The sequence below is a fragment of the Cherax quadricarinatus genome, chromosome 16 (genome assembly GCF_038502225.1).
Source record: "Cherax quadricarinatus isolate ZL_2023a chromosome 16, ASM3850222v1, whole genome shotgun sequence".
NCBI lineage: Eukaryota > Metazoa > Arthropoda > Malacostraca > Decapoda > Parastacidae > Cherax > Cherax quadricarinatus.
The window spans coordinates 34573901-34587382 of record NC_091307.1 but is presented as its reverse complement, the minus strand read 5'-3'; the positions used below and the strand labels follow the sequence as shown (position 1 = coordinate 34587382).

Here is a 13482-nt window from a genome sequence, read left to right as displayed (position 1 = left end):
AGTGTCTCCCTACGCATTTCAGATATATTGACCTCTTTTAGCCGCTCTGTTATTCTTTTCCTTCGCCTGTAAAGGGAGCGCCTGTCTCTTTCTATTTTACATCTACTCCTTTTTCTTAGAGGAATAAGCCTTGTGCATACATCGAGTGCCACCAAGTTAATCTGTTCTAGGCATAAGTTGGGGTCTGTGTTGCTTAGTATATCTTCCCAGCTTATATCGGTTAGGACTTGGTTTACTTGGTCCCACTTTATGTTTTTGTTATTGAAGTTGAATTTGGTGAATGCACCCTCGTGACTAATCTCATTATGTCGGTCTGGGGCTCCGCGCATACATGTCTGAACCTCAATTATGTTGTGATCTGAGTATATTGTTTTTGATATGGTGACATTTCTTATCAGATCAGCTTTATTAGTGAAGATGAGGTCTAGTGTATTCTCCAGTCTAGTAGGCTCTATTATTTGCTGGTTTAAATTGAATTTTGTGCAGAGATTTAAAAGCTCGTGTGAGTGTGAGTTTTCATCAGAGCTGCCTCCTGGTGTTATTACTGCAACAATATTATTTGCTATATTCCTCCATTTTAGGTGCCTTAAGTTGAAATCCCCCAGGAGCAAGATGCTGGGTGCAGGAGCTGGAAGATTTTCCAGACAGTGGTAAATTTTTAACAGCTGTTCCTGGAATTGCTGGGATGTTGCATCCGGAGGCTTGTAGACTACCACAATGACTAGGTTTTGGTTCTCGATCTTTACTGCTAAAACTTCCACTACATCATTTGATGCATTAAGTAATTCTGTGCAAACAAGTGACTCTGCAATGTACAGGCCAACCCCCCCCCCTTCTGCCTGTTCACTCTGTCACATCTGTATAGGTTGTAACCTGGGATCCATATTTCGTTGTCCAAGTGATCCTTTATGTGGGTCTCAGTGAAAGCCGCGAACATTGCCTTTGCCTCTGCAAGCAGTCCACGGATGAAAGGTATTTTGTTGTTTGTTGCTGGCTTTAGACCCTGTATATCTGCAAAGAAGAATGTCATCGGACTGGTGGTATTGTTGGTACTGGGGGGGGGATTTTTTTTCCGGCATTAGTATCTGTATCTGTTGGTTTGGAGTGGAGGCCATCGACTGTGGTTCCACTCCAGGAATGACTGGATTTGGTGTACGATTTCTGCCATTTCCTGCCAGTTTTTTTTCCTTCCTGGCACTAAAAAAACCTCTCCCTCTTGAGTGGCTGTGGCTACCCAGGTTTTCCCATGGCCTGGATGTTTTGTATCTTTTTGTCCCCTTTAGATGGTGTGCCTGGCAATTTAAGTTATAGCACAGTCTTTCCTGTACTGAAGAGGTACACGTTTCAGGGTGAAAAGGCTTACAGGAAGGGAGTTTGCATTTTCCTGTTGTCATATGGGCACGGCATTTTCTAGGGTGGTCGTAGTTGCACGTCCCGTCTGTTTTTCCAGATTTCCCATGTCTGCAGATACCAAGTGCATAGTATGTGCACAGGCTTGGTTTCCGTTTGCCTTGGGTTTCTGTGACTGTATTCCCTGTGCTTTATTGGCAATATATACGTCCAGGTGACTGGACGTATATATATAAACCAGCCGCCTAACAAACTTATTTTTAACCAGAATGATTGTCACTGTTTCACTGCACCTGGAAGCCAAAGACTCCAAAAATTACAGAGAATACTTTCATAAATGTTCAAGAAATATCCAGACATTTTATTCATATGACATATTACTAAAAACTGTTCCAAATTATCCCAGCTTTGCCTTCTATAGTTCATTAATAAATAATTTTGCCTAAACAATAGAATGTAAGAGATCATGTTACTGGACTCATTATGTGCATCTCCATATGTAACTAACCTCCATTCTAAAAATTTCTAATCCGATAAAGGTTTCAAGTGACCAAAAGAGATATAGAAGTACCCCAGTCAAAGGTAAAGAGGAAATGACTATGACTATACCGGCAAACATAAATGGGTAAAGCACGGAATAAAAAGTAAACTCACGTCGTCGGGGAGGCAAGACGAGAGGAGAGGCTGGTACATCAATGGCTCTCTCACCATGAGCAGCAACGGTAGCCTTCTTAATGGTGGTGTCGGTGACATTGTCAACACTTTCTCCCGTCAAGCTCCCGCTCATGTCCGGAGAAGGAGGGAAGGAGCCCGAGAGGGAGGATGAGGTAGAACTCCTAACGATCTTGTTCTTCCTAAGTGTCTCGCGAGTCCAACTGGTGTCGCAGATGGGGGACATTCCTGTGGAAGGATGAGGAAGGCAAGGTAAACACACGTTTATTGAAGGTTTAGTTTTACTGAAAGTTAGAGAAATAGGATATTCTGATGTTCTCTCTCTGTCTGTCCGTCCGTCTCTCTGTTTCTGCCTGTCAGTCTGCCTGGCAGGCCAAATGTTGGAAAGTTAAATTTATTTCTCCGGAACACACAACTCTTTCAGGTGCCATCTAAACATTTGCTAAGGTTGAGTGGTTTTGGAAAGTTTGCGTTAGCCAACTAGAGGAATAGTTAGAAAACTATTAAAGCTTTAATTAAACTTTAAGACTTTTTTTTTTAATTTTAACGATGAGTTAACTGTATAACTATACATAATATATGGCCACTTAAAATAATATTTATAAAGTATGTCAAATAATTTTTTTGGAATAATGTTTAATACAATTTGTGAGCAAACTATTTGTAGTCTATCTCTATCACACAGTAATATTCCTTAATATGAAGATTTTGTCTTGATTACTTAGTCTTAATAAATCATTTTACTAAAAGTTTTATCCAAATAAAATTTTCTGGGTATTTGTTATATGGAGACTTCGTAAACCTTTCACTTTTTAGCCTTATTTATATTTTGTACTGCTGCAGTAAATAAAAAATAAATTTGTTACTTTAATAAGAAAATAGCATCTTAAATTACTGAACCAGTGACTGACATTAGTTCAATAGAAAGATGAGGCCTATAAAATTAAAGAGCCACTTGTATAACAGCCAACGTTTAAAACTATCCATCAACATTTAGTAATGAGATGTTCGAACATCAGTGTTTTATCAGTCAAGATACTTTAAAGGACAACTATAAAAAATTACGTAATAAATGTTTCTGATCATCAGCATTCCTTACAAAACATATGTAACTATATATTTACCTAAATATCCTCTAATGAAAGCAGTTGGGGTGAAAGGAAAAAACTATTAGAAAATTCAACTGAAAAACAAAACCGTACTCACTCTACTGGTCTACTGCAAGAGGTGGGCCACTCAGGGCTAGGAGGCGCCAGTGTTGGTGGTGACTGTAGTGGTGAACTCTACTCTACACCACTGCTCCTGTGCTTTGCTTACGCACAACTAGAGGAGATAAGATGGACTGAGGGGAAGGGTAAACTGGCAGGTAGCTGAAGCAATTAATACCTTTGTGCTTCTTTTTAAGTCTATTTGCTAAGAACAACTTGTGTGTGTGTGTGTGTGTGTGTGTTTTAACTCCTATTTAAAATATATTTTAATTTTGCTTTTTATAACAAATTTAACCTAGTCATGGCAGTAATATTTATTAAAAAATAAAAATGCTGGAAATGTGGGAAAACTCTTTCCAATGAACAAATTATAACGATATTTGTGGTAGGTTTTTAATACAAGAAGTGGAAGTAGACCAAAATTAAGAAATCGTTAAACACTTTTTCTTATCCCTTCCAAAAAATTTTATCACCATGGCGCACACACAATCATTTGCTACAATAACGCCAATGACTGCAATATTACTTGAACAGATACTACATTAAATTATATAACCTAATGCACTTGACAATGAATTCTAAAACAGAAGTTCATTAAGAATAATATGAAAGTTGAGCAGATCAAGATATACAGTAGAAGTTCTTATCTCTCTCTGGGTCAACCATGACTTAAAAATTCTTAAAATATTCTTCTCATTAGAGTTTTTTCTTTCTTTCTTACTTCAATGTTATCTTATACAGTATTAGATTTTTATTATATGGAGTCTAGAAAATACACGTGAGGGGGAGAGAGAGGATGAGAAAAATCTAAACTAGCAGCAAAATGATATGTTGTAGCGGTAAAGAAACCAAAAAATTATTTTATTATAAATAGAACATGAATTTAGAAGAGCCAGGGACGGAGGAAGGGGGTGGAATAATGGAATAAAAGATCGTAAACCATGAAAACATTGCAAAGTCGAAAAAGAAATAAAACATATGCTGCAAAAATAGGGTTACCAGTTAAAGAAAAGAGAAAGTATTTACTGACAGGCCAAATACTGGGGAGTTAAATTTGTTTCTCTGGAACACAGGACTCTTCCAAGTGCCATCTAAACATTTGCTAAGGTTGAGTGGTTTTGGAAAGTTTGCGTTAGCCAACTAGAGGAATAGCTAGAAAACTATTAAACCTTTAATTAAACTTAAAGATCTTTCTTTTTTAAATTTTAACGATGTGTTATCAATGTAATTATACACAAACTAAACTTTTCCATGTACCACTTACCGGTTGCTCTCTTCCATTCATAGATTTGTATGTCCTCCTGAGAGAGGAGTCCTAAGCGGAGGTTTTCGTTCATATTGTGCTCCAGCAAGTAGTTTTCAATGTCCTGGGGCTTCCATGAAGCATATTTGCGCTGGAGAGGGTTGGGCGCTGAACGTTTCTGGTAGGACGATCCGGGGGTCGTTGGCATCAGCTCGTCGCTAACTTTCACGACAGGGATTTCCCTGTTATCGTGAACACTGATGCTGCCATCTTTCTTAGCCTCGTAGAGCGCAACATCTTCATCATTTAGGAGGCCAAGTTGCACAGGTTCCTGACTGTTCTTCAGAAGATAACCCTCGATGGTTCCCAGTGTCCAGCTTTCATTTTTTGGGACGTCACCTTCAGACGACTTGGGCTTGCTTTTATTTTTACATTTTGTTCCAAACGAGAGAATATTACACAGATGGAAAGGACTTGTTCCATTCTTTTCCTCGTTTTCCTTACCTTGGTCTGATTTCTTTGGCGTGCTTTTACTGAAATTGAATGAGAATTTACTGTATTTCTTCTCCACTTCTGTGTGTTCTGCAAAATGAATTGGAGAATCATCATCAACGCTCTCAAACGTGAAGTCAACACTTTCCTCTCTCTGTACAGTCTCTCTCGTTTTATCACCATATAAATTTTCTTGCGTCACACAACTTCTGAGACTTTTGATGTCGTCATTGAGGAACCCATCAAGAGAGTCTCGGCTGAGGGTATTGTCACTTATGGCTGAGCTAACTTTACACTCCTCTGCACTGTCCATGCTAGTCAGCAGTGAATTATTTACACTATCTTCTAGAGAGTCATTCAGTGTCGCAAGATTATCGTCACTGCTCACAGGAGGGCTTGACAGTTTATCTTTAGAAATATCTTCATTGGACTCTGCACTGGAGTTAAGTATCTCATCAATTGCTTTACCCTTCATTTCCATGAGTTCCTTGAAAGAATTAAACGGCTGATTTGAGCAGTTGTAAAGTGTTAATGGTTTTGGTTCCACCATTACAGCTTCAAGAGTACTTAGCGCAAGACTTTCCTCGGGGTCTAGGTCAAAGGAATGCCGCCGATGGAGAACGTCAAACCCATCAGGGACAAAAGACTCATCGGAAGATGGAGGAGAAATTTCATGTTTTTTTCTAGTTCTCTCTACACAAAAACTCATGTCTTCCTGAGAAGAATATAAACTATAAGGGGAACTGGATGTGCTAGGATGCCTCTTCTCATCATTCGACAAGGTTTGTGGTTTTTGAACTATATCTATAGGCTCAGTAAACTGCTTAAAATTTACAAAATCTTTATTGCTCTTCGCAAATGAATTTAATGGACTCTCTCTGTTATCTGCACACGTATCTTCCCGAGGTTCCCATACATTTTGTGTTTTCTTTATTTTACCTCTAGTGTCCTTTGATTCTTTAGGCTCTGGCACTTCCTCTTCACCGAGTGTCTTTTCTGGCGTCGTTATTCCACTGGTAAAGAGAGTTCGAGGGGAGGCTACTGGAACCCTGATAGGACGCACACTCTTGTTTCCAGAATATTTTGGGGAGTAAGGTCTAGGCACAAGATTGGAGATTCGATAATCGGTTTGGTATACCGGGCGATACTGCTGCACCGACGATTCCAAGATCTCCGGAAGCAGCTTCCTCGGAGCTGGTGGGGAATTCTTAGGAGAAACCCTATAGTAATTCTTACCTGATTTTCTAGGGATTTTTTTGGGCTGTAATTCTATTGAGGCATCTGCTAATGTCTTTTTTGGAGACCTTTTCGGTGATGGCAAAAGTTTATAGTTTTTTTTCTGTTCCCCCGCCGCCTTCGCCTCCTCCAGAAGCTCATTGTCCATATCACGTTTTATTTTTAGGGCTACTTCCTCCACAGTGGTCCAACCTTCGTCTTCGGTGATATCAACATTGAAATGACTTTTGTACCTCCTCATAAAGTTGTAACTTATGTCTTCTACAATGTCCTTATTGGAGGCGACGTTGTAAACTTCCGATGCTCTTCTGGTGCAATTCTCGGAGTCCATAGCCATGACGATCTCGATTTCTTCAGGTGTGGAGACGAGGATGGCTGGAGGGGCGGAGGCTGCCCTCTCTTCAGGACAGGGAAACGTGTAACTTTTCCCTAACGACATCAGCAACTCCTCAATGTAATTCAGAGTCTTCGTCACAAAGGCTGGTGGTGGCTTACCCAGATTCGTTTACACACTCCACTAATTTATGTCGCCTTCTGTAGAAAATCAAAGAAGGGGTTAGTGTCAATGTGGAATGTTTAGAGGGCAATGCAGAAGTTGTCTAAAATCATATGGCTAGGACAGTGAGCCTTTCTATTTTTAAAACATAGATAATCCCATCACCCCCCTCCCAACAAACACACAGAGCTAATCCTGGAAGGAAAACTGGTAAATAAACAGGTAGAAGTAGGTAATGCCTATAGGTTAGGTAAGCGTAGAATTTCCTGTATAAAGATTCCATAATGTTGCTGTCTGACAGGAATGTAGATAAATGGATCAGGGAACCGACAGGATGATGAATTAGACACACAATAAAGATACCCAAGTGCCTAATTCATCAGCAAAGATGATCAAATCGGATAGAGGGATCCGGAAGGGCTTCAAAAGGCTGAAGGGATGCTTTATGACGAAAGACAACAGATGGAGGAAACAGTTTAAAAATACCATCACATAACAGGTGAGGAGGACAAGTCCCGGATGACAAATTTTTTCAAAGACATGGGAGGTATTCGAGGGAACAAGGCGTCAAGTCAAACTGATCCCACGACAGAAATGGTACGAAATAGGATCATGCAGCAGAAACCACGGTTAAGAGACTTAGGAAAATATCGCCATGTGTACCTCCATGACAGAACAAGAAACAGGAGCAACTGAGACGGTACAAAGACGCCAGAGATTGGAATGAGAGACAGGGCAAGTACTGAAACTCGGCCTCTGGGTGACCACCTATAGAATCGTCTCTACCCCTAGCTTACCTCCCAACCAAACACAAAAAGTATAAACCACACTCCACACCCATATTCCTTACTTACTCCAGCACAAATACCATCCTCACACAGCCTCTCACAAAATCCATCCCACTTTACATAGAACCAACCTGCACAACCCCTTCTACCCGTCTGACCCATGAGCAAAGACGAGGAATCCAAGAAACTACAAACCAAAATGCAGTACTATAAAAGAAGCTGAAGGTATGGTACACCAAAACAGATGGAATAACAAATGAGAATTAGGAATGACATGAACGAACCATGGAAACATCCCCAGACATTGTAGTACTCAATGAGACAGAATTAAACATATGCAAGATCTGAGTGTCTTGTATATACTTCGCGATCCAGTGGATTTGTCAGTATGGTACATCGGCATAGTCTGAAGATTTTAGAGAAATGCTGACAGTGGAAGAGGTAACACTGGTCAACAGTTTTTGAAAAGTTGTATACTTGCTTCTTAAATGAGATAATGTATTTTCATGTCCTGAATCCAAATGACACCTTGAAAAATGCTTATTAGCTATAGTTTAAAGACACGAGACACGTAATTTTTTAATATTTTATTATAACTTACAATGTGTGTCAATATGTTTTAAACTCTAATCCGCACCTACTTTCTGCCGTTTTGCTTGGCGCATATAGTGGGCTGAAGAATCATCTCTTGCCAATGTCCAGTAATAATCTGCAAGCATTCTTGTTCCCCATTTGCCCTGGTACCATTTTTCCATGGTTGATACATCTTGGTGAAACCTTTCACCATGTTCGTCACTAACTGCCCCACAGTTAGCTGGAAAAAGTCTAAATGTGAATTCAAAAAGTGGATTGTAAGTGACATGTTACATCCCATGTTCTTGGAAGCCTTGATGAGGTTTTCTACCAATTCTTCATAGTTGCTTTCCCTTCTGTTTACGAGAAATCCCTTCGCCACTAACTTCAGTGCTTCCCAAGCAGCTTTCTCCTCCTCATGAAGGTCTAATTCAAAGTCACAATCTTCAAGAACCTTTCGAATCTGAGGACAATTGAAGACCAGTCTTTCTTGATGTAGTGGGAATCTCTTGCATGGTTGTCCCATTCACACAGAAAGAAGCAGTACTTGGTGTATCCATCCTGCAAGCCCATTACAAGAGCAACAACCTTTAAGTCACCACAGAGCTGCCATTAATGTTCGTCATATTTGATGCATTGCAATATATGCTTTATATGCTCATAAGTTTCTTCCATATGAGGTGCATAGCCCACAGGAACTGGTTTACTCTTGTTATGCAGCAAGACATCTTTCAGTCTCGTTTTTGATGAATCTATGAACAGCCTCCAGTGACTGGGTTCGCAGTCGATGCCAAGTGCTTCCATTAGATCATTAATATTGTTGCAGCCACTAAATCACCTTCCATTACGAAGAAATCGTTGAACTGCTGCTCACGGTCACGAAATTTTGAAATCTTCACATCAGCTGCTAAAAGATTCAACTGTTGAAGACGAGAGCCTAGCAGCCCTGCCTTATTTTTCGGTAGCTGCAGATCCCTGAGGTCATTGAGATCCCCTTTTGTTATGAGTTGTGGCCTAGAGGAGTGCGCTTCATCAAAGTTTCGGTCACTGTGTAATCCAGCACTGTCATCCTTCTCTTCTTCCTCGACACTTTCTTCATCTGACTCGAAGGATACCAAAGTTGGTGCAACAGGAACAGGTAGACCTTCTCCATATGGAACTGGGCGAATAGCTGATGGAATGTTTGGATATTCAATGGACTTTTTTCTTTGACAAGCCCCTTTTGTATTGGAAGTACAAAGCAGAAATAACAAATGTTATGGTCTATTGGCTCCCCCCATGTCAATAGCACAGCAAAAGGTATTCCTTTCCTGTTCCTGTTCAACCATTGGCGAAGGTTAGTAGCACAATTGTTGCAGTATATGTGTGGAGCTCAGTTCTAATCCTGGTCACCAATCCTGCATCCAAATTATAGGTGATATGCCTTTCTAACCATAACAGTTTTACGGAGCTTCTGTGATGCAAAGGTCACTTCACCACAAATGCAGCAGAAGTTGTCTGCTCTATTTACACAAGTACGAGGCATCTGAAAGAAGAAAACAATAAACAGAAGATAAACAAAATTTATTCATTAATTTATCATTATAATGCAGAGTATGATAGCTAAGTAGAAGTATTTATATCATTCAGTAGGATAATAAAATTAATATGACTCACATGCATATTACATGCAGATGAGAAAATCACCTGCATTTTATCTCAAAATATAAACTTACACATCACAACCACCTTCTATGACTGCTGGAACAATAATGAAGGTCAGTGAGACTGTGAGTGTGGTAAGAAACACACTGCTGCAAGCCTGTTGGAACCTGTTGTGACACGTAGGTATATATCGAAAAGTAGAGCTAACAAACAATTTTAACAATGATATTTATTATCAGTGACTTAAAATCAGTTAGGAACTGCTACTCTGGTCTAGGAAACATTTTGGTTGTTGACCAGTGTAATCAGCCCCTCAGCCTAGGAGCAAGTGATGAGCACCATAGTCTTGAGGACTCTGAAACATTCCTCAGTTATTGCACTGAATACAATAATTACAAGTTTATTAAGATGTTGGTAAGTTTGAGATATTTGCTTCTGTATAGAATAAGCCCCCAAAAGTTTCAACCATTACGTATGATGTTTAAGCAATTTAAGGTTAATGTTTCTCAGAAGAGGCAAACTCTACTTATGCAATGAACAATAATAGAATACTATTTCGAAATAAAATTAACAAAAAATAAACTAACTAGGATACACCAGTGTTGACAAAATAAAGATGATTTCTAGAGTTATTGCACAAGAATCATAACCGGGAATGGTCTACATTTATACTTCACTTGTATCGAATATTTGAGGCAAATGCACTGTTGCTAGCAATATGACTTTTTCTGGCATAATACTGCAGAAAATATTGTATTTACGGGCTCGCTAAACTCATGAAATTATAGAAAACTCAGTGAAGAATAGAGATTTCAATAATTCTGTTTTATTTTCTCAATTATATCTTAACATTTTCTACAAATATACAACTAAAACATAAATGACAAATTGGCTCCAACACTACAAAACTCAATACAAAAATGCTTTCCACTTGGCTTATTGATGGAAACCAAACAAGAGATATTTCCACGTTATTAGTGGGGAACATTTATGCAATAAAAATGGCAAATCAATATTAACACAGCTCAAAATGAATACCAGACGGTTTAGAGATTATAAAAAAAAGGCCTCCATTAATTCATAAGGATCCAGCAATTCTAAGTTTTGTTTAAAAATTCATGAAAATTTCAAATTTATATCATTCTTGCTTTTGAATATATTATTATTATTAGTTTGCAGCCAATCAAAAGACACATTGCTTAGTTATTGAACGGATATTAATATTAAAATTTGTTTAATAAAATTTGCATATTGAGAGCAATGAAACCTGTGAATCTCGCATTCAACGAAACACTGAAACCCATCAGAATAGACATTTGCAGTTAAAATGGATGTATTCTCGGAAATAAGTTTTTAAAATTTTTCTTATATGGAAAAATTAACACATACAGAAAACAATTATTCTGTCTATAAGATTAATCAGTTACTAGATATCGAATCATTTCGAAAAAGTTACTCTAAAGTTATGTTTTTCATGAATTAGAGGGGAAATTTTTTTGCACAATGCTTAAAATTGGCATAATGTTGCCTACAGATTCCAAAAAACAATCCCAGTACAAATTTAAAGTGGCTTAGGAGAGACTAAGTTACCCCACTGAAATGAAACTTCAGAAATGGATGTAGAGGATAAAGAAAATGCAGATGTTGTATACACAGACTTTACAAAAACTTTCGACAAGTGTGACCATGGTGAAATGGCACACAAAATGCGTGATAAAGGAATAACGGGAAAAGTTGGTAGATGGATCTATAACTTCCTGACAAATAGAACACAGAGTAATAGTAAACAGAGTAAAGTCCCAGGCAGCCACGGTAAAAAAATCTGTTTCACACGGCACAGTACTCGCTCCCATTCTATTCCTCATTCTCATTTCTGGTATAGACAGAGATGTACGCCATAGCTCCGTGTCTTCCTTTGTGGATGACACCTGGATTACCATGGCAGTGACCTCTATCGAAGACACCGCGAGACTCAAAGCGGACATCAACCAAATCTTCGAATGGGCCACTCAAAACAATGTGAAGTTCAACGAGGAGAAATTTCAACTACTCAAGATACGGGAAACTTGAAGAAATTAAAAATGTAGCAGGGTATACCATAAACTCTAACCATACAAGAGAGCGTAAAAGTAATGTGAAGGACCCGGGAGTGATAATGTCAGAGGATCTCGCCTTCAAAGACCACAACAATGTATCTACCTCATACGCTAGGAAAATGATAGGATGGATAATGAGAACCTTCAAAACTAGGGACGCCAAGCCCATGATGATTCTCTTCAAATCGTTTGTGCTCTCTAGGCTGGAATACTGCTAATAAAGTTGGTAGAATTACCGACAATATGTAAAGTAAAAGGACACAAGTGCAACTAATGTGACATTTATTGTGGCAACGTTTCGCTCTCCAGGAGCTTTATCAAGCCATTACAAACAATACATGGACACAGAGGGTATATAAAGGCTCAGAGTGAGGTGAATACTAGTGAGGTACCATTTCGATGTTCACTAGTGATAGTAGTAGTAGTAGTAGTGGTAGTGACAAAAGTAATACAATGTGGTAGAGCAATTAATTCGTACATGAGAAAAAGGATATAAAAGCTATTACTTGGGTAACATAAAAATAGGTTGGACAAATATAAACTGGAATGAGGTAGCTTGTTTCAGTGTTCACTCTCTGTGCTTTGTGTAGTATAACAGGAGAGACTATGTGATGGCAGGGTTTACTGTTTTCAGGAGGATTCTTGCTAAGACTTCGGAGATGGTGAAGCTGCCGTTGTTTTGTTTAATTGTATTCGAAACAGCGATCAGTGCTGATTCGAGGCACTTGCGACTGCGGAAATTAGTTTCTTTGATCACTAATTGGGCGTCTCTGAATTTCATGAGATGATTGGTGGAATTTCGGTGTTGTACACAGGCGTTGTTCAGGTTATCGTTCCTACATGCGTAAATGTGTTCATTGAGGCGGGTGTCGAGGTTTCTGGCTGTTTCACCTACGTAAATCTTGTCACAGCCTCCACAGGGTATAGTGTAAACTCCTGCATTGACTGGTTCTTGGTGCTTGGATTTTGTCCTGGTTATATCCTTTATTGAAGTGCTAGAAGCGATGGCGACTCTGGTGTTAGCTTGTGAAAGTACTTTTGAGACGTTCAGTGCAACCTGACTGTTGGGAAGAATTATAACTTTGCTGGGAGTGGTGTTGATGCGTGTAATGGCTTGATAAAGCTCCTGGAGAGCGAAACGTTGCCACAATAAATGTCACATTAGTTGCACTTGTGTCCTTTTACTTTACATGGAATACTGCTGTACACTAACGGCCCCCTTCAAGGCTGGCTACATTGCAGACCTGGAGAGTGTACAAATAACTTTCACGGCACACATTAGTACGATAAGGCACCTAAATTACTGGGAACGGTTGAAGGTCCTTGATCTATATTCCCCCGAACGCAGGTGGGAGAGATACATGATAATATACACTTGGAAGGTCCTGGAGGGATTGGCACCTAACCCGCACACGAAAATCACTCCCTATGAAAGCAAAAGACTGGGAAGGAGATGCAACATTCCTCCGATGAAAAACAGGGGAGCCACGAGTACATTGAGAGACAACACAATAAGTGTCCGGGGCCCAAGACTGTTCAATTGCCTCCTCGCATACATAAGGGGGATTACCAATAGACCCCTGGCTGTCTTTAAGGTACTGGACAGGCACCTAAAGTCAGTACCTGACCAACCGGGCTGTGGTTCGTACGTCAGCTTGCGTGCGGCCAGCAGTAACAGCCTGGT

The 13482-nt window shown here is 39.4% G+C and overlaps 1 protein-coding gene across 1 annotated transcript in view; it reads right to left on the bottom strand.

Moving 5' to 3' along the window:
- Positions 1-13482, bottom strand: part of LOC128688773 (uncharacterized) — a 48212-nt gene that overhangs the window by 4728 nt on the left and 30002 nt on the right. Inside the window, exons 2-3 of the mRNA XM_070085656.1 lie at positions 4495-6735; positions 2005-2250 (exon numbers count right to left, since the gene is read on the bottom strand). Coding sequence (XP_069941757.1) covers positions 2005-2250; positions 4495-6640 — 2392 coding nt within the window. The 5' untranslated portion in view covers positions 6641-6735. The remainder of the gene's footprint in view (positions 1-2004; positions 2251-4494; positions 6736-13482) is intronic.